Source organism: Bufo gargarizans, chromosome 3 (genome assembly GCF_014858855.1).
Source record: "Bufo gargarizans isolate SCDJY-AF-19 chromosome 3, ASM1485885v1, whole genome shotgun sequence".
Classification (NCBI taxonomy): Eukaryota; Metazoa; Chordata; class Amphibia; order Anura; family Bufonidae; genus Bufo; species Bufo gargarizans.
The window spans coordinates 26234763-26256532 of NC_058082.1; the positions used below are offsets into that span (position 1 = coordinate 26234763).

Consider the following 21770-nt stretch of genomic DNA (forward strand, 5'->3'; position numbering starts at 1 on the left):
GTTGGTCCCATGTTCATATGTGCCTGCATTGCTGAGAAAAATGATGTTTTATTATATGCAAATGAGCCTCTAGGAGCAACGGGTGTGATCACATTTACACTGCCTGGTCCTGTCAATCAAAGTGAAGGGCGCAGCAGGTGCAAAGAGAGCAGAGCCTCTAGGTGTAATGGTAACGCCCCCGTTGCTCCTAGAGGCTCATTTGCATATAGGGAAACATCATTTTTCTCAGCAATGCGGGCACATATGAACATGGGACCAACACAGATGCCTTCAGCTGCCAAGTCACATGTAACAGGTCAGCCAGTGTCATAGGTACAAAACTGCTGACAGATGCCCTTTAAATATTCAGGCGCAGCTCAGCATGTATCTCCATTTATCCAATGGGTCTATCCACTGGTGGAAGTATGGATCCATCTTAAGGGTCCATTCACACGTTCGTGGAATGGGTCCGCATCCGTATTGCAATATCCGGAACGGTTGCGGACCCATTCATTCTCAATGGGGCAGGAATGGATGTGGAGAGCACACTTCCGCATCCGCATTTCTGGAGTGCGGCCCCAATATGTCCTATTCTTGTCCGCAATTGAGGACAAGAATAGGCAGTTCTATGGGGGGTGCAGGCCGGGTGCATTGCGGATCCGCAATGCACTACGGACGTGTAAATGGACCCTTAAATCTCCAGCTTGCACTTAATCCCTTTAACCCAATTCACTAGGCACAACTATGACAAACTCAGCTCTGCTACATTATTAAATGTCTTTTTAGCATAATCTCCTTTTACACAATGAGCCTGGTGTGATATCTGGGAAAGATCTTTCTACCCTTTACATTTTTAATGCTAATACATTGAAGGGATGCCAGAATCTGCTCCATAAACACTTCAATCAATGGGAACTGATTTACTTATAGCAATATCCCCTGCCTTCCTAGACATAGTTAAGGGATACACGCGAGTTACTAAGCCTCGCTCAGTCATTTATCGGAGGTCATTTTTTTATGTGATTCCTGTAATGGAAACAAGTCAAAAGCAAGTTTAGTGAATTACTCCTGGATGTTGTCTGCCAGCCTCTGCAGCCTCTTCTGCCTGCGCTCCGGGTTTAATTGCGTTTCCAGCGACAGGTCTTTCATCAGTCGGAAGTCCGTAAGCGCGCGGCTCGACAGCCCTAGTGATAATGCAGAAACGGGAAGAAAATTGACAAAATAAAACACGTTTGACATACCTATAGAACGACTGCGCTATGTAAAAACACGATGTAGAAATCCTTATAAGATCCATCTTGTATGAAGCTCACCCTCCTTTCTACCAAGAGCTCATGCACACGAACATATTTTCTTTTTGTGTCCGTTTTTTTTTTTTTTTTTCGGACCATATGCGGAACCATTAATTTCAATGGGTCCACAAAAAAACGTAAGTTAGGGCTCATGCACACGAACGTATTTTCTTTCCGCTTTCGTTCAATGGGTCCGCAAAAACAACGGAAGGTACTCCGTGTGCATTCCGTTTCCGTATGTCCATTCCGCAAACAAGTAGTGCATGTCCTATTATTGTCCGCAAATCACGGTCCGAGGCCCCATTTAAGTCAATGGGTCTGCAAAAAATACGGAACACATGTGTATGTGATCCGTATTTTGTGGATCCAGAAATGCTATGCCCAGCCCATATTGCTCAGGTGTTTGGTGATTAATAAGTTACTGTTTCCGATCCGCAAAAAACGGATCACATACAGAAACCATACGGATATGTTTTGTGGAATAACGGAACGGAAGAGGACTTAGAGAAAAAAAAACCTCAGATACGGAACAACGGATCCGTGAAAAACGGACTGCAAAACAACAACGGTGGTGTGCATTCCATTTCCGAATGTCCGTTCTGCAAAAAAATATTACGGACAAGGATAGGACTGTTCTATTAGGGGCCAGCTGTTCCTTTCCGCCAAATACGAAATGCATAAGGACGCCATCCGTATTTTCTGTGGATCTGTGTTTTACGGACCGCAAAATACATACGGTCGTGTGCCTGAGACCTAAGGCTGTGTTTGTGCTGGGAATCGCGCTCCGCTTGATGGTGTCATTTTCCGGACCGGACACTGCTCTTCTGACCCGAACTGACAGCGCCATAATGATTAATGATGCTGTGAGCTCCTGTCTGACTGCAGGTCCGTTGTACTGTGCTCACAGCCGTCACTAACGTGTCTGCATCTAAAAAGTGGCGCAATTTGGTGCAACTAGGATTTCTACACCTTTTTTTGACCTGCTCAACAGGGTCTTGTTGGAAAGAGTGGGGCTTCACAGGAAAGGGTCGTGTCTCAAAATGAGCCCTCCTATAGTTGGTATAGAATTTGAACGGTCTAGATAGCCTCAGGTTACCTGCACTCCTGTGCCGACCGTCTTGCAGAAAATTATTTTGGCTGTTTTGTTGGTGGAGTAGGCGTTTGCGTTAAATTTATGACATACAGACGTGGACAAAATTGTTGGTACCCTTTGGTCAATGAAAGAAAAAGTCACAATGGTCACAGAAATAACTTTAATCTGACAAAAGTAATAATAAATTAAAATTCTATAAATGTTAACCAATGAAAGTCAGACATTGTTTTTCAACCATGCTTCAACAGAATTATGTAAAAAAATAAACTCATGAAACAGGCATGGACAAAAATGATGGTACCCCTAACTTAATATTTTGTTGCGCAACCTTTTGAGGCAATCACTGCAATCAAACGCTTCCTGTAACTGTCAATGAGACATCTGCACCTCTCAGCAGGTATTTTGGCCCACTCCTCATGAGCAAACTGCTCCAGTTGTGTCCGGTTTGAAGGGTGCCTTTTCCAGACTGCATGTTTCAGCTCCTTCCAAAGATGCTCAATAGGATTGAGGTCAGGGCTCATAGAAGGCCACTTTAGAATAGTCCAATTTTTTCCTCTTAGCCATTCTTGGGTGTTTTTAGCGGTGTGTTTTGGGTCATTGTCCTGTTGCAAGACCCATGACCTGCGACTGAGACCAAGCTTTCTGACACTGGCTAGTACATTTCTCTCTAGAATTCCTTGATAGTCTTGAGATTTCATTGTACCCTGCACAGATTCAAGACACCCTGTGCCAGACGCAGCAAAGCAGCCCCAGAACATAACAGAGCCTCCTCCATGTTTCACAGTAGGGACAGTGTTCTTTTCTTGATATGCTTCATTTTTTCGTCTGTGAACATACAGCTGATGTGCCTTGGCAAAAACTTCGATTTTTGTCTCATCTGTCCACAGGACATTCTCCCAGAAGCTTTGTGGCTTGTCAACATGTAGTTTGGCATATTCCAGTCTTGCTTTTTTATGATTCGTTTTCAACAATGGTGTCCTCCTTGGTCGTCTCCCATGTAGTCCACTTTGGCTCAAACAACGACGGATGGTGCGATCTGACACTGATGTTCCTTGAGCATGAAGTTCACCTTGAATCTCTTTAGAAGTCTTTCTAGGCTCTTTTGTTACCATTCGGATTATCCGTCTCTTAGATTTGTCATCAATTTTCCTCCTGCGGCCACGTCCAGGGAGGTTGGCTACAGTCCCATGGATCTTAAACTTATGAATAATATGTGCTGCAACTGTACTCACAGGAACATCTAGTTGCTTGGAGATGGTCTTATAGCCTTTACCTTTAACATGCTTGTCTATAATTTTCTTTCTGATCTCTTGAGACAGCTCTTTCCTTTGCTTCCTCTGGTCCATGTCGAGTGTGGTACACACCATATCACCAAACAACACAGTGATTACCTGGAGCCATATATATAGGCCCAATGGCTGATTACAAGGTTGTAGACACCTGTGATGCTAATTAGTGGACACACCTTGAATTAACATGTCCCTTTGGTCACATTATGTTCTGTGTTTTCTAGGGGTACCATCATTTTTGTCCATGCCTGTTTCATGAGTTTATTTTTTTACATAATTCTGTTGAAGCATGGTTGAAAAACAATGTCTGACTTTCATTGGTTAACATTTATAGAATTTTAATTTATTATTACTTTTGTCAGATTAAAGTTATTTCTGTGACCATTGTGACTTTTTCTTTCATTGACCAAAGGGTACCAACAATTTTGTCCACGTCTGTATATGATGTAATTTTAAGGGGGGCCATGCTCTGTAGTTTACATTCACTAGGGGGCGTGCATATTGTCGTAAATTAGGCAGCCATGCTCCAGGAGTCAAAAATAAAACACTGAGTGCAGTAGTTCTTTGCTTTTTCGACAGGACTATATTTTCCGTCATGTATAACGGAACCAAACGGAACTGTTATATGTCCCCATAGACAAGTAGACAAGCTTCCGCTTTGCATTCCGTCCTAAAATTCCATTATAACAATACAGAATTCCATACCGCAAATGCAAATCCGCCTTTAGCTTTAGTTCTTCTGATCCGTCAAAAGAAGAGAAAAAAAAAACCAACTGCATCCTATAAAAAAATGGATCCTGTAATAAAACAGATCCTGTTGCATCAGTTGTCATCCGTTTGAGCCATTTCCGTCTGAGATCTATTATTTTAGCTGGAAAAAAAAAAGTCCTGCATGTGGGACTTTTTTCTGTCTAAAAAAATGAATCTCAGATGGAATTGGCTCAAAGGGATGACAACTGATGCAACAGGATACAGTTTTTTTTTTTTTTTTTACAGGATACAGTTTTTTTTATTCTCTCTCTTTGATGGATCAGAAGAACGGAAAGCTAAACGGTGATGTGAACTCAGCCTAAGCCCCCCCCAAAAATCGCCCTATTTTGCAACTTTTTGAAGCCAGACTTCTAGAGCAGAGGGCTCTTTAAATTCCACCCTTTGGATCTAGCTGGTTGTAACTTCTACTAAAAAGTCAACTGTTTGCCCGTGGTGTCGGAAAAGGACGCCTCTGACGCGACAGGCCCTTTAACTATTTATGTAAATGTATGATGCGGATTCCCTCGTGTCCACAGCTTCGAATGGAATGACTACGGTACAGCACCGTGACACTCTGCTTGGCACCCGAGTAGTTAACAAGATGAACGCTGCTTGTAGCTCTCCTGGCAGATGAGTATAGATGCGGAGTGGGTGTCTGACAGCATCGCTGGCACACTGTATGCTGCATTTACATAAATATTTAATGACAGGCGCTTCTTTGCAATGTGTCGGCCTCATCTGTGCATTAGCGTGCAGAACAATGCTCCGCTCATCTGGAGGTGCCCTGTGCCAGGAGCCGTCTGGTAAAGATACACTGAAGTGTGTACATCAAGCAAAATACAAGTCTTGTTAGACCCGCGTGTGATCAGTCGCGTTGCCAAGAATTTCACTTTCACTTGTCCCCGGCTGAGACCTGCTTTCACCGAGCGGGGCAGCTTTAGAGTTGGATAATTATCTCCTGCAGCTTAGGGTTTTATCAATGAGATCTGATGTCGGGGGGAGCTGTCAGAGCCCCGGCTAAGGGATATCACAAGATGGAGGATATTGTTTTCCACTGAGATAAGCGGCGCCGTATGACTCCATGGAATTATATGGGTTTAGTGAGTCTTTAAGAGCATCTGTCAGCAGTTATGCACCTATGACACTGGCTGACCTGTTACATGTGCACCAGGCAGCTGAAGGCATCTGTGTTGGTCCCATGTTTATATGTGTCCGCATTGCTGAGAAAAATTATGTTTTAAAATATGCAAATGAGCCTCTAGGAGCAACGAGGGTGTTGCCGTTGCACCTAGAGGCTCTGCTCTCTCTGCAACTGCCGCGCTCCCTGCACTTTAATTGACAGGGCCAGGTATGATCACGTTTATACTGTCTGGCCCTGACAATCAATGTGCAGTTGCAGAGAAGGCGAAACCTGTAGGAGTAATGGTAACGCCCTCGTTGCTCTTAAAGGCTCATTTGCATATATTAAAACTTTTTTTTTCTCAGGTGCATGTCCCATCATAGATTAGGCACATCTTCCAGCAGCAACGTCAACGCAAAAGAAACTAAAAAGACCATCAATAAATGACCCCCAATGATTACATCAGCTCTTAGCAGGATGTATTGGCCCCCGCAGCTATAAACGATGCCCCTTACCAGTGACATAGCACAGTTCTGGAAGTAGGTGAACAACGAGGGGAGCGTCAGACGCCTCGTTCTTCTTCACCCTAAAGCTGCTGACCAGCACGGGCTGGAATAAGTCAGTCAGCTCCAGATTGTATTGCTAGAAAAAGAGACAACGAGTAAAGTACTGACAGGTCACCGCACCACAACGAGCCAATTAATTGGCGACATTACTAGCTATAGCTAAAGGGGTTCTCTGGAATTTTTATATTAAAGGGCATCTGTCAGCTGTTTTGCACCTATGACACTGGCTGACTTGTTACATGTGCACTTGGCAGCTAAAGGCATCTGTGATGGTCCTATGTTCATATGTGTCCGCATTGCTGAGAAAAATTATGCTTTATTATATGCAAATGAGCTTCTAGGAGCAACGGGGGCGTTACCGTTACACCTAGAGGCTCTGCTCTCTCTGCACTTTGATTGACAGGATCAGGTGTGACGATGTTTACACTGCCTGGGCCCGGCAATCAAAGTGCAGAGAGAGCAGAGCCTCTAGGTGTAATGGTAACGCCCCCGTTGCTCCTAGAGGCTCATTTGCATATAATAAAACATCATTTTTCTCAGCAATGTGGGCACATATAAACATAGGACCAACACAGATGCCTTCAGCTGCCAAGCGCACATGTAACAGGTCAGGCAGTGTCATAGGGACATATCTGCTGACAGATGCCCTTTAATAGCCTATTCTTAGGATAGGTCCTGAACGTTTGATCTCTGGGGGTCTGACACCCTGCACCCCCACTGATTGGTTGTTCCGCAGGATCTCTGGCAACAAAACTATATTCACTGTGTAATGGACAGAGCTGGTCACTGCAGCACTGCCTCCATTCACTTCAGCAGGAGCAGTCCACTACACATCGGACGACGCTGTCTACTTCCAGCATCGATGATACTGCAGAACAACAGATTGGTTGGAGGCCAGACGTTGCATCCCAGCAACAAAAATATTTAGGACCTATCCCAAGGACAGGTCATCAGTATATACAGTACAGACCAAAAGTTTGGACACACCTTCTCATTCAAAGAGTTTTCTTTATTTTCATGACTATGAAAATTGTAGATTCACACTGAAGGCATCAAAACTATGAATTAACACATGTGGAATTATATACATAACAAAAAAGTGTGAAACAACTGAAAATATGTCATATTCTAGGTTCTTCAAAGTAGCCACCTTTTGCTTTGATTACTGCTTTGCACACTCTTGGCATTCTCTTGATGAGCTTCAAGAGGTAGTCACCTGAAATGGTCTTCCAACAGTCTTGAAGGAGTTCCCAGAGATGCTTAGCACTTGTTGGCCCTTTTTCCTTCACTCTGCGGTCCAGCTCACCCCAAACCATCTCGATTGGGTTCAAGTCCGGTGACTGTGGAGGCCAGGTCATCTGGCGCAGCACCCCATCACTCTCCTTCATGGTCAAATAGCCCTTACACAGCCTGGAGATGTGTTTGGGGTCATTGTCCTGTTGAAAAATAAATGATGGTCCAACTAAACGCAAACCGGATGGAATAGCATGCTGCTGCAAGATGCTGTGGTAGCCATGCTGGTTCAGTATGCCTTCAATTTTGAATAAATCCCCAACAGTGTCACCAGCAAAGCACCCCCACACCATCACACCTCCTCCTCCATGCTTCACGGTGGGAACCAGGTATGTAGAGTCCATCCGTTCACCTTTTCTGCGTCGCACAAAGACACGGTGGTTGGAACCAAAGATCTCAAATTTGGACTCATCAGACCAAAGCACAGATTTCCACTGGTCTAATGTCCATTCCTTGTGTTCTTTAGCCCAAACAAGTCTCTTCTGCTTGTTGCCTGTCCTTAGCAGTGGTTTCCTAGCAGATATTCTACCATGAAGGCCTGATTCACACAGTCTCCTCTTAACAGTTGTTCTAGAGATGTGTCTGCTGCTAGAACTCTGTGTGGCATTGACCTGGTCTCTAATCTGAGCTGCTGTTAACCTGCGATTTCTGAGGCTGGTGACTCGGATGACCTTATCCTCCGCAGCAGAGGTGACTCTTGGTCTTCCTTTCCTGGGGCGGTCCGCATGTGAGACAGTTTCTTTGTAGCGCTTGATGGTTTTTGTGACTGCACTTGGGGACACTTTCAAAGTTTTCCCAATTTTTCGGACTGACTGACCTTCATTTCTTTCTTGCCATAATACAAATTCTAACAGTCTATTCAGTAGGACTATCAGCTGTGTATCCACCTGACTTCTCCACAACGCAACTGATGGTCCCAACCCCATGTATAAGGCAAGAAATCCCACTTATTAAACCTGACAGGCCAAACTTGTGAAGTGAAAACCATTTCAGGTGACTACCTCTTGAAGCTCATCAAGAGAATGCCAAGAGTGTGCAAAGCAGTAATCAAAGCAAAAGGTGGCTACTTTGAAGAACCTAGAATATGACATATTTTCAGTTGTTTCACAATTTTTTGTTATGTATATAATTCCACATGTGTTAATTCATAGTTTTGATGCCTTCAGTGTGAATCTACAATTTTCATAGTCATGAAAATAAAGAAAACTCTTTGAATGAGAAGGTGTGTCCAAACTTTTGGTCTGTACTGTACATCCTGGAGAACCCTATTAACTAAGAAAAGGCTGAATATTACTTTTAATGACTTGAATGAGCCATAGTTGGGTGTCCGGAGCCATTGAGCGACACTGATGATTCTCTTAGCCCCGTAGATTACCCTCCAGCTCTGTCTGCAGGTGTTGCGTCCCATCTCAGCGACAGGAGAGAACACTGCCATACCGTGACATCCCTTATACCTGCTTATAATACTCCACGTAGGAAATCTTAGTGCCGTCTTTTTTCGAGAAAGTGTCCGTGGGTTTGATCGACCAATCAATGTCATCCACTCGGTAGGTTTTGTTGTTGTATCTAATGAAAAGAACATATATTTTGTAAAATATTATAATATTTTAAAATAATACATAAAAGATACATGAAAAGACACATGGGGAATGTATTATTGTATTTTTCCCTTTGTAAGATGCACTTTTTTTTAACCCCAAAAGTGGGAGGAAAATGTCAGTGCATCTTATAAAGTAAACACTAATGAGCGCTTTCATTATAGAAGCGCTCATTAGTATGCAGGAAGCGTGGGGAGCTGTGAGTATATCGCTTCCGATGTGGGCTGTGCTCATCGCTCCCTGCTCTTCTTCCAGGTGGCCGCTGTGTCCTGACTGCGTATAGCATAAGGACACAGACGAGCACTATGACCTGATGCTGTGCAGCGCTGTGCTGGCAGACGTCCATGGAGCTCTGAGTGCAGGAAGAGCAGGAGAGGTGAGTTGTATTATTTAAAGGGAACCTGTCACCGGGATTTTGTGTATAGAGCTGAGGACATGGGTTGCTAGATGGCCGCTAGCACATCCGCAATACCCAGTCCCCATAGCTCTGTGTGCTTTTATTGTGTAAAAAAAACGATTTGATACATATGCAAATTAACCTGACATGAGTCCTGTATGTGAGAGGAGTCAGGGACAGGACTCATCTCAGGTTAATTTGCATATGTATCAAATCGTTTTTTTTTTACACAATAAAAGCACACAGAGCTATGGGGACTGGATATTGCGGATGTGCTAGCGGCCATCTAGCAACCCATGTCCTCAGCTCTATACACAAAATCCAGGTGACAGGTTTCCTTTAATGTCTCATCTGAGGTCTGGTAAACATTGGGGGTCCGATCTGAGGTCTGATAAAGATTGGGGGGCTGATCTGAAGTCTGTTCTGAGGTCTGATTCTAATTGGGGGTTGGATCTGAGGTCTGATTCCGATGGGGGAGGGGTGTCTAATCGGAGGTCTGATGAAGATTGGGGGTCTGGAGTGAGGAAACAATTTTTTTTCTGATTTTCTGCCTCTATAACCTAGGTATATCTTATGGTCAGGTGCATCTTATAAAATGAAAAATACAGTATGTTTGTATGCCAGGCATAAAAAGTCACAAATCTTTTTGCGCAGCTGCCATTTTGCTCCAGAAATTGCAACTTTTTGCCCTTTCTACCTCCCTCACCACTTTAACAAAAAGTAGGCAGGGTATGGGTAGGAGGACTTTTGTATTGAGCAAAAACAAAATACCCATTAAGGGCTGTATGCTTGCACTATATAGCTGTATAATATTTTACTTCTGAGCCCACGTCACCCCATGGCAATGGCTGAAAACTTCATCCCTGGCCTTTTAAAGCTTCGGATGCCGAAATTAACAGTGATCAAATGGAACAAAAGAGGTGGGGTCTCTTTAGCAGTGGTTTTAGGGTACATTCACACATCCGTAAGTGTTTTACGGTCCGCAAATTGCAGATCTGCAAAACATGGATACCAGCTGTGTGCGTTTTGTGGGACCACACCCTATGATAGAAATGCCTATTCTTCCCCGCGACTGCGGAAAAGAATAGGACATGCTCTGTCTTTTTTGCGGGGCCGTGGAATGGAAATATGGATGCAGACAGCACACTGTGTGCTGTCCGCATCTTTTGTGGCCCTATTGAAATGAATGGGTCTGCACCCGTTCTGCAAAACTGCGGAACAGATGAGGACCTAGAACTATGGACGCGTGAATGGACCCTAAAGGATCGGCCCCAAGAAAATCAACCCAAAACTGAAGACAGCAAAACAAAAACAAGCATGGTCCTCAGCGTTAATCCTTATTATCTTCAGAAAGAAGCAGTACCTGGTTAACACGACCATCCCCAGAAACTCTTTCTCACAGGCTTCGGTGAACCTCTCTTTGGGGATCCTGGAGTACATCTCATTCATGGAGCTCAGCACGGTCTCGTTGCGCAGGACTTTGTGGCTGACATCTGCGCTCAGAGTCAGCTGGTTCTCGAGGTAAGTGACTGATGCAGAGAATCCGGGCCACAAAGTCAGCCTATGGATGCAAAAAGCTGAGAGTCATTATCTTCTCTCCCTCACTGGAATCCCATCAGTCCTGCAGCGGACCTGTCATGCCCCCATTAGATGGCTTCTGTGTGCTGGAATATGCATCTATAGTGTCAGTAAGACTAGCCTCACACTGCGCTTTCCGTCAGGAGTATACTACTGTATACCTGAAAGCGGTTTTAAAACAGATACTATTATTAATATTTATTATTAAAGCGCCATTCATTCCATGGCGCTGTACAAAGAATTCACCTGTGGACTCCGCATTACATGCTTTCCGCTTGTTTCTGGCTTTTTTTCAGGACAGAATTCTGATCCGGCAAAGAACCAGAAATGAACGGAAAGCAGGTAAAACTGAATCCAAATATGGATTAATTCAAGCTTATACCCTCGACAGAATGACCAGAGGACGGCTAAACACAGTGTGAACCTGGCTGTATTCACAGGCCACCATTACAGCCTACAAGGCCAGGGACCGACACCTTGTTCCTTCCTCTTGGAACCTCCCTGGGCACAGTTCTGGACTTCAGATCCTTTCCTTAAGGCCTCTTTCACATGACCGTTTTTTTATTTTTTTCGTTTACGGGCCGTTTTTTTACGGTCCATATAAGGAACAATTCATTTCAATGGTTCAGCAAAAAAAAACGGAATGTACTCCGTATGCATTCCGTTTACGTATTTCCGTTCTGTTGAAAGATAGAACATGTCCTATTATTGCCCGCAAATCACGTTCCGTGGCTCCATTCAAGTCAATAGGTCCGCAAAAAAAAATGAACACATACGGAAATGCATCCGTATGTCTTCCGTATCCATTCCGTTTTTGCGGAACCATCTATTGAAAACTTTATGCCCAGCCCAATTTTTTCTGAGTAATTTTTTCACTGTATACTGTATATGCCATAGGGAAAAACGGAAACAAAAAAGAGAACAACAGATCCGTGAAAAACAGACCGCAAAACACTGAAAAAGCCATACGGTCGTGTGAAAGAGGCCTTAGGGTACATTCACACGACGGTATTTATGGGTCTTTATGCATTCTGCGGAAGGCACGCGGCCAGAATCTGTGTTTTGCGGACCTGCAATTGTGTTCAACACATTGTGTGAATGCACCCTAAGGCAATTGCCACCCGTTAGGGGCAGGAAAAGTACATGAAGAATGTGGTCCACAAGAAAATTATTGCAAGTTAGAGGTAAAACGTCTTCTTCAGGTTTACCGCATACCTCTGGTGAGAAATAAAAAGTTCAGAGCGCTCTTTCGTGTACAGTACTTTATTGCAGCCTCTCCCTTCTCAGCTCTTCCATTCTGCTGAAGTTTTTATTTTTTTTCTTATTCACTATCAGGAATTTTCCAGCATTTTATAGATACAGTGCAGATACAGTCCAGTGTCTGGCCACTATTTCTTCAAGCCTATTACACTTTCTACTTTTCCTCCGTCCCCTCATCTCTTTTACACAAAGAGACAGGGCGAGAGAACCTGTCTGGAACAGTGCTGATGCTGCAGTAATCACAGTTCCCTTTACATACACACAGGCAGCTTGTAATTCTCTGTTTAGACAAGGTATTCATGAACGTACACTGAAAAAAAAAAAAACTCAAGAATTTATATTCATATTTTGTATTTTAGGTTCTTTAGAAAAAAATAATTCATAATTTCTCCAAAAGTTTTTTTATAAAATGGCACTGAACTCTATCTGTTAAGACGATCAGTTTATTCAAAATTTACCTGCATCTCAGAATAATTCCAGTAGAAACACAACTGAACTTTCTACCAAATCTTACTTACCTAAAATCCGCCCCCCACCACTATCCTTTCAGAGGTGGTCCAGCATAGTTGGGAGTAAGCGCCCACGTGAGCGGACAGATCGTCATGTGTCCTGCATCTTTCAAAAGCTTAAATGAGCATGCTCAGCTTTACAGATTCACTTGGGGCCCACAGAAATCTATGGATGTGGCTGAGTATGCACATTGAGCATGTCTCCTATGGGAAAGACTTGCTCCTGAGCATGCACAGAACACCGGATGGGACCCTCATCTATCCCGGGAAAGAAGGGGCAGCATCGCTTATTCTGTGCTGCCCCTTAAGTGCTCTGCAAATTTAAAGGGCTTTTCCGAGATTTTCTAACTGATGACCTATTCTATTGATAGGTCATCAGTATCTGACCGTGGGGGTCCAATACCCGGGAACCCCATCAATCAGCTGCTTAAATAGGCACCAGTGCTCGCAGTAGTGCCGTGGCTTTCTCTAAGCTCACCAATCACAGCACCATCCATTTGATAGCAGCTGTGCTTGGTATTTCAGCTCAGTGCCATTCACTTCAATGGGGCTGAGCTGCCCCTGGGAAGGGGAGGGGTCCGATCAGATATGGTCTAATTGGGGGTCTGATCTGAGTCTGATGGGGGTTGGGATTTGATCTGAGGCTGATGGGGTCCCATCCGAGTCTGATTGGAGCCGGAGGGTTTGATCTGAGTCTAATTGGGGGTCTGATCTGAGTATGATGGGAGATGGGGGATCTGATGGGGTTCTGAACTGAGGCTAGTGCAGGCTGGGGGGGGGTCTGATCTGAGGCTAATGGAGGCTGGGGGTCTAAAGAAGGCTTGGGGGGTCTGATCTGAGGGGTCTGACTGAGGCTGATGGAGCTTGAAAATCTGATTTTGGGGTCTGATAAAGTATAGGGTCTGATTTGAGGGTGTGCTCTGCGGTCAGATAGAAAATATTTTTTTCTTATTTTCCTTCTCCAAATCATAGGTGTGTTTTGTAGTCCGATGCGTATTATAGTCCGAAAAATACGGTAGCTCATCAGTTAAAATATCTCAGAAAAACCTTTAAGTGAATGAGATCTGCTGCAGTTCCCTGTCAGACGGCTGGTAGTACCGCTGTGCAGAACTGAATCAGTGCTCCGACGCCTCCAATCTCAGGATCAGTGGAAGTCTCAGCTCATATCCTTGTAAGATGGAATTGATTAAGAAACTGATTATCTGGCAGTAAAGCTTTTCCTTTGGCCTCATGCACACGACAGTTTTTTTTCACGGTCCGCAAAAACGGGGTCCGTAGGTCCGTGATCCGTGACCGTTTTTTCGTCCGTGGGTCTTCCTTGATTTTTGGAGGATCCACGGACATGAAAAAAAAGTCGTTTTGGTGTCCGCCTGGCCGTGCGGAGCCAAACGGATCCGTCCTGAATTACAATGCAAGTCAATGGGGACGGATCCGTTTGATGTTGACACAATATGGTGCCATTTCAAACGGATCCGTCCCCATTGACTTTCAATGTAAAGTCTGGAGTTCTTTTATACCATCGGATTGGAGTTTTCTCCAATCCGATGGTATATTTTAACTTGAAGCGTCCCCATCACCATGGGAACGCCTCTATGTTAGAATATACTGTCGGATATGAGCTACTTCGTGAACCTCAGATCCGACAGTATATTCTAACACAGAGGCGTTCCCTTGGTGATGGGGACGCTTCAGGTTAGAATACACTACAAACTTTGTACAAGACTGCCCCCTGCGGCCTGGCAGCACCCGATCTCTTACAGGGGGATATGATAGCACAATTAACCCCTTCAGGTGCGGCACCTAAAGGGGTTAATTGTACTATCATATTCCCCTGTAAGAGATCAGGGCTGCCCCCCCCCCCCCCCCCAGTTTGAATATCGTCGGTGGTACAGTGTGCGCCCACCATCGCCCCCCCCCCTCCCTCCCTCTATTGTAATAAATCGTTGGTGGCACAGTGTGCGCCCACCATCGCCCCCCCCCTCCCTGGCTCTATTGTATTAAATCGTTGGTGGCACAGTGTGCCAACCACCATCGCCCCCCCCCCCCCCTCCCTCTATAGCAGTAACAACATTGGTGGCAGTGTGCGGCCTCCCATTCCCCCCCCCCATCATTGGTGGCAGCGGAGTTCCGATCGGAGTCCCAGTTTAATCGCTGGGGCTCCGATCGGTAACCATGGCAACCAGGACGCTACTGCAGTCCTGGTTGCCATGGTTACTTAGCAATAGTACAACAGTAGAAGATTCATACTTACCTGCTGGCTGCTGTGAACGGCCGGGAGCTCCTCCTACTGGTAAGTGAAAGGTCTGTGCGGCGCATTGCTAAAGAACTGTCACTTACCAGTAAGAGGAGCTCCCGGCCGTTCACAGACATCGCAGCAGCAAGCAGGTAAGTATGAATCTTATACTGTTGTACTATTGCTAAGTAACCATGGCAACCAGGGCTGCAGTAGCTTCCTGGTTGCCATGGTTACCGATCGGAGCCCCAGCGATTAAACTGGGACTCCGATCGGAACTCCGCTGCCACCAATGATGGGGGGGGGGGAGAAATGGGAGGCCGCACACTGCCACCAATGTTGTTACTGCTATAGAGGGAGGGGGGGCCGATGGTGGTTGGCACACTGTGCCACCGATTTATTACAATAGAGGGAGGGAGGGGGGGGGCGATGGTGGGCGCACACTGTGCCACCAACGATATTCAAACTGGGGAGGGGGGGGGGGGGGTCTGCCCCCTGCTGCCTGGCAGCCCTGATCTCTTACAGGGGAATATGATAGTACAATTAACCCCTTTAGGTGCCGCACCTGAAGGGGTTAATTGTGCTATCATATCCCCCTGTAAGAGATCGGGTGCTGCCAGGCAGCAGGGGGCAGTCTTGTACAAAGTTTGCAGTGTATTCTAACTAGAAGCGTCCCCATCACCATGGGAACGCTTCTGTGTTAGAATATACTGTCGGAAATGAGTTTTCACGAAGTGAAAACTTAGATCAGAAAAAGCTTTTATGCAGACGGATCTTCGGATCCGTCTGTATGAAAGCAACCTACGGCCACGGATCACGGACACGGATGCCAATCTTGTGTGCATCCGTGTTCTTTCACGGACCCATTGACTTGAATGGGTCCGTGAACCGTTGTCCGTCAAAAAAATAGGACAGGTCATATTTTTTTGACGGACAGGATACACGGATCACGGCCTCGGCTGCAAAACGGTGCATTTTCCGATTTTTCCACGGACCCATTGAAAGTCAATGGGTCCGCGAAAAAAAAAACGGAAAACGGCACAACGGCCACGGATGCACACAACGGTCGTGTGCATGAGGCCTTTCTTGGGTTCTTTTTTTTTTTTGTTTCTCTTTGGTCGGTGACTTTTGCACAGCGCTGTAAACAGATGTCACATTCGCTATCTTTACAGGCGGCCCGCTACACTAAAAATGGCGGTGCAGATAATGACTGCTACATCTGCATGCATGATCAGTTATACTATAAAGATCACATTATCTGCCATATTACCTGTGCTGAGGAATATCCACAGGATCTGACGGGCAGAAGTAGTTGCGTCCAACTTGGTACATGTTGAGACATTTAAACACCCTAAAAAAATAAAAAATTGCAAAGGTATCTCCATTACTACATCAAACAATGAAAAACAATACAAACCATGTAAAAAAAAATGAAAAAGAAATAGAAGGGTAACCTGGTGCCCACAGAGTATGGTCACACAAAGCAAAGCAATAAAAGGTCTCCACAGAACACAGCTGTAGTATGCGTGTGAGACTGACACATTATTACGTATGACCCGCAGGTTGTAGCCTATAGACAGCAGCATTTTTCACGTCTGGCTCTCAATCCAGTCTTCCCTGCGCAATATATTTTCCCGGTGAGTAAAGCACGGCAAGAATGTCATAGCGCTCTATTATCTCTTATGTGGAAAGATAAATTGCTGCGCGACGCTGCGGAGAGTGTGAGGTTGTTGTGGATGTGACACATGAGGAGATGTTAGCACAGTTACAGTCTCTGCTGGGTTTTGATAAAAAAAAAAGTAAGTATAATACTATAAATGAAGAAGAGAAGACGACAGACATCCCGGCTTAAAGAGAACCTAACGTACATTTTACATTCGCGCTTCGTACACATTTGTGCATTGATAATTCTTGTCCAAGACGTCTAAGTGTTATCTTAATAGAATTCAGTGTGAAAAATGAGTTACTTTTCTAATTTACGTTGTTACAAAAAAGTGATATTCTCTTTACTTAATTATAATGGCAATGGATCTTCAATTAAGATGGCCATGGTGGACTCTTCGCACAAATTGATGAGGTGAGTATGAAGCACGAGGAAATTCGGCTTCGCTGCGAATAGAATTTTCGCTGAAATTCAGGACATGTGAACTTCAATTCGCTCAACATTAGTGGTCGCACATGCTCAGTTTCATCCTTCAACTGCCATCAGCTGTTTCCACTGTTAGAAGCTGTGACAGTTAGGCCTCTTGCACATGAACGTTGTGCATCCGTTCTGTGCAATTTGCGGTCCCCAATGCACGGGCAACGTGAATGGGTCCGCGATCCGTCCGCACCACAAAAAAATAGAACAAGTTCTATTTTTTTGCGGTGCGGAGGCACGGACAGAAACAACATGGAAGCACTCCGTAGTGCTTTCGTGGGGTTCAGATCCGTGCTTCCGTTCTGAATCTCTGTGATTGCGGACCCATTCAAGTGAATGCGTCTGCATCCGTGATGCGGAGTGCACATGGGCTGGTGCCCGTGTATTGCGGACCCGCCGTATTGCGGCCACAGGCATACAACGTTTAGAACACACCCTCAGAGCAAGGGCACACAACCTGAGAAAGGACACCTCCCCAATAAGCAAGGGCACAACCTAGAGCAATGGATAGGGAGATCTCTGTACCCAGGTGAGGTACAGGGCTGGTTCTAGCTTTGTTAGAAAGAGATTGTCATGTACGATATGATGTCTGATTTTCATTAATCGTAGTATAAGCCATTTGAAAGGGGCTGTATCATCAGAAAAAAAACTATTGTTTAATCAGAGTTTATGTTAAAAATACTCCTTAAATATCCTTATTGTACAAGTCATTACCTACAATAAAAGAAAACAAAAAATCTTGCAGTTTTCACTCTGGCCACTGAGTCTAATATTAGGATGACACTTCCAGTTCTGTAGCGATCACTTTTCACTAGTCATCTCATTACCATCATAGGCATGATTACAATGACAGATAACACCTATGCATACTGTACATAACAAAGGATCCACCATATATAAAAGGTGATATCACAGCTTATATGTTCCCCCTCCCTGCACAATGACCTCAGCAAAGGTCACTGGGCATGCACACAACACTCTCCCATAGACGTTAGTGAGTCATCTTCAGAAAAAGTGGGAAGGGTGTAGCTCTACAAAACTTGCAATAAAATTTGAGACTTTCCCACAACAGAAAAATGGCGTAGAACTATAGTAAACAGCACCCACTCTCTACAATAATTTACGTCTTGTTTATTGGGGGTGGATTTTCTGATAAGTAGCAGATATTACTGCTGATACTACTTTCCAGGGAGCTTACTTTTTGAACAGGACATTGAAGAACTGGATGCAGACTGGGGATCCTGGCATCTGAGTGCTGGTCAGGGTCAATGTGATCTTCACTTCTTCCCCATTTCTGGTGGTGCTGGTCATTTCTGTCACCTAAACAAGAAATGGATCACAAAAGCTTCACCAGTGAGCACATGCTATCAACATGATTAAAATGTGCCCAGAACAGGCGTATGTCCCAGTGGTTTTACACCATTTATAAGGTTGGGTTCACACCAGCGCTATTCATTTCCATTGTTCGGTGCAGGTGCAGATACAGGAAATATTGATGATTTATCTGCGCATGCACAGCTCATAGAAGCAGTAGCTAGATAAAGCTGGATGTTATCATAATTTTCACTCCATAAAAAGCACTTTTCTTGCTCGTATCATTGGGGGACGCAGGACCGTGGGTATAGCTGCTGCTGCCACTAGGAGGCGACACTAGGCTAAAAAGTGTTAGCTCCTTCTGCCGGCTATACCCCTTCCAGCCTGGAGAGAGCATATCAGTTTTTAGCTTAGTGTCGTAGGAGGCAGACCTCCTTTGCAGGGTCTATTCTGCAGTTTTTCTTTGGATTTTCTTTTTTTCTTTACAGGGGGAACAGGGTCACCTAGCCTCCCTGTTCCCCGGGGAGCATGGCCAGGGTTGGTTTTCCTGCCTGCCCAGCTCCCCAAAAAAGATAAAGAGGACCAGGGCAGCCCAGCTCCCCTCCAGACTGGGGGTCACCTGCATCCGGCAGACCCTCCCTCCACTTCGGTGCCAGCGGCTGAGAGGTGACCCCGCTGGTCCATTGAGGGTGGGCGAACAGAAGAGGGAGAAGATGGGGTGAGTAGTCGGTAAAGGTATTCTATTACCCACTTCCCCACCCCTGGGTCTCTGCCGTTCTGGCCGGCCGCCCCTTAAATATAGGCCCCAACTCCATCTCAGGCCTACCCTCATTTTGCAGCCCTCTTAAAGGGGTTGTCCGGGTTCAGAGCTGAACCCGGACATACCCTTATTTTCACCCAGGCAGCCCCCCCTGAGCCTAGCATCGGAGCATCTCATGCTCCGATGCGCTCCCATGCCCTGCGCTAAACCGCGCAGGGCACGGGCTCTTTTGTTTTCAATAACACACTGCTCCGATGCTCCTGTCAGGGGGGCTGCCAGGGTGAAAATGGAGGGATGTCTGGGTTCAGCTCTGAACCCGGACAACCCCTTTAATTCCCAGATCCTGTTAAGCCCTTGCAGTGCCTCAGGTGGGGCCTCCGGCGCATGGTCCCTCTAGCAGGCAGCTAGCGCTTCATCCGGCCGGCTGGAAGTGCATTGCAGCTGGATGTAGGGCTGCAGTAAACAAATATTTTTGTAATCGAGTATTCTATCGATTATATTTCTCGATTCATCGAGTAATCTAATAAGAAAAAGCTACTTAAAATAACGTACGTAATTAGGTATGTATAAAGTTATTGGTTTGAAGGGGTTAATAACTTTATACATGCCTAATGCCAAGGTGCTTCCATTAACCTCTCCAAACCAATAACTTTATACATGCCCATTGGGTTTGGAGGGGTTAATGGAAGCACCTTGGCATTAGGCATGTATAAAGTTATTGGTTTGAAGAGGTTAATGAAAGCACCTTGGAGGTGCCTTCATTAACCCCTCTCTAAACCAATAACTTTATACATGCCAAGGTGGTGCTTGCAGCCTCCATTAACCACTCTCTCTCCATCTGCCTCCCCCCAGCCTCTGATCTGCTTGCCCCCAGCCTCTGATCTGCTTGCCCCCAGCCTCTGATCTGGCTCCCCCCCCCCAGCCTCTGATCTGGCTCCCCCCCCCCAGCCTCTGATCTGCCTCCCCCCTCCCCCCAGCCTCTGATCTGCCTCCCCCCCTCCCCCCAGCCTCTGATCTGCCTCCCCCCCTCCCCCCAGCCTCTGATCTGCCTCCCCCCCTCCCCCCAGCCTCTGATCTGCCTCCCCCCTCCCCCCAGCCTCTGATCTGCCTCCCCCCCCTCCCCCCAGCCTCTGATCTGCCTCCCCCCCTCCCCCCAGCCTCTGATCTGCCCCCCCCTCCCCCCAGCCTCTGATCTGCCTCCCCCCCTCCCCCCAGCCTCTGATCTGCCTCCCCCCCCTCCCCCCAGCCTCTGATCTGCCTCCCCCCCCCTCCCCCCAGCCTCTGATCTGCCTCCCCCCCTCCCCCCAGTCTGCCCCCTCTGGTAACGCAACCCCCCCCCCCAGTATTAATCATTGGTGGCAGTGGCCACAGGGTCCCCCTCCCCCCCCCCCCATCATTGGTGGCAGTGTCAGTTCCGATCGGAGCCCCAGCAGTGTAATGCTGGGGCTCCGATCGGTTACCATGGCAGCCAGGAGTCACGCTACTGAAGCCCTGGCTGCCATGGTATGTTAGTGAGCAGAGAGCAGCGCATTATACTCACGTGCGCTGTGGCCGGCGGTCGCTCCTTCTCATAGGTCTGTGCGGCGCATTGCTAATGCTGTAAGCATTAGCAATCCGCCGCACAGACAGAAGAAGGAGCGACCGGCGGCCACAGCGCACGTGAGTATAATGCTGCCACCAATGATGGGGGGGGAGGAGGGGGACCCTGTGGGATATGGCCGGCACATTCATTGGTGGTGCAGTGGCCACAGTCCCTCCCCTCCCCTCCTCCTCCTACTTGGTCTTCAGCGGCAGCCGCGCACAGTGGGGAGGGAGAGACTCCCTCCTCCTCCCTCAGCTGTGCCGGCCGCTCAGTCCTGCCTCTCTGGCCTCCGGAGGACACGGAAGCGGTGAGTGAGACGCTTAATTTCACTCCCGCTCCGTGATCTAAACGATTCCTCGATGCAGGGAAACTGCATCGATGAATTTTTTGACTCGATTTAATCGAGTTATTCGAATAATCGTTTCAGCCCTAGCTGGATGCGATTACTAATTTACGCCCCGGCTTCGAGGGCCTACTAGGCCGTAGTTATCCAGGCCCTCCCTCCTCCCCCCGCATTTGAAGAGGACCTTTCATGGGTTTGTAGTAAGTGAGATAAATATCTGTACCCGCTGATGCCACTCTGCTTGGTTTTTTAAAATAGCAAAATAGCGCTCCTGCGCCCCGTTATGGCCCCCCGCACATTTCACGCTCAGTATGCTAATACTAAGTGGAGCAAAGGGGAGGAGATGCAGTCTTTCTCTGTGGGTGTCTCCTTCTCCTAGGCTGAGAAAAAACCTCCCTGGCTGTGACGCTCTGCGATTGGACAGTGCTAGGAGAAGGAGATGCCCACAGAGAAAGACTGCATCTCCTCCACATTTCTCCGATGCTCAGTATTAGCATACTGAGCAAAAAATTTGCGGGGGGCCATAACGTGGCGCAGGTAGTCTCTGCCTTCCATGTCAACGAAGACATCGTTCTCCCCTCGTTTTGTCCCTCGCCTTCACATCCTAGGGAATGGGCTCTCCACCAGCTAGATGTGGTTCGTGCCCTGCGGATTTACTTATCCGCTTTGGGATC

The 21770-nt window shown here is 46.4% G+C and overlaps 1 protein-coding gene across 1 annotated transcript in view; it reads right to left on the reverse strand.

Moving 5' to 3' along the window:
- PIWIL4 (piwi like RNA-mediated gene silencing 4) overlaps window positions 1–16555 on the reverse strand; it is an 86956-nt gene extending 70401 nt beyond the window's left edge. Inside the window, exons 1-6 of the mRNA XM_044286716.1 lie at window positions 16497–16555; window positions 16228–16308; window positions 10741–10938; window positions 8837–8948; window positions 6039–6165; window positions 1046–1163 (exon numbers count right to left, since the gene is read on the reverse strand). Coding sequence (XP_044142651.1) covers window positions 1046–1163; window positions 6039–6165; window positions 8837–8948; window positions 10741–10938; window positions 16228–16308; window positions 16497–16543 — 683 coding nt within the window. The 5' untranslated portion in view covers window positions 16544–16555. The remainder of the gene's footprint in view (window positions 1–1045; window positions 1164–6038; window positions 6166–8836; window positions 8949–10740; window positions 10939–16227; window positions 16309–16496) is intronic.
- Between the last annotated feature and the right edge of the window lie 5215 nt (window positions 16556–21770).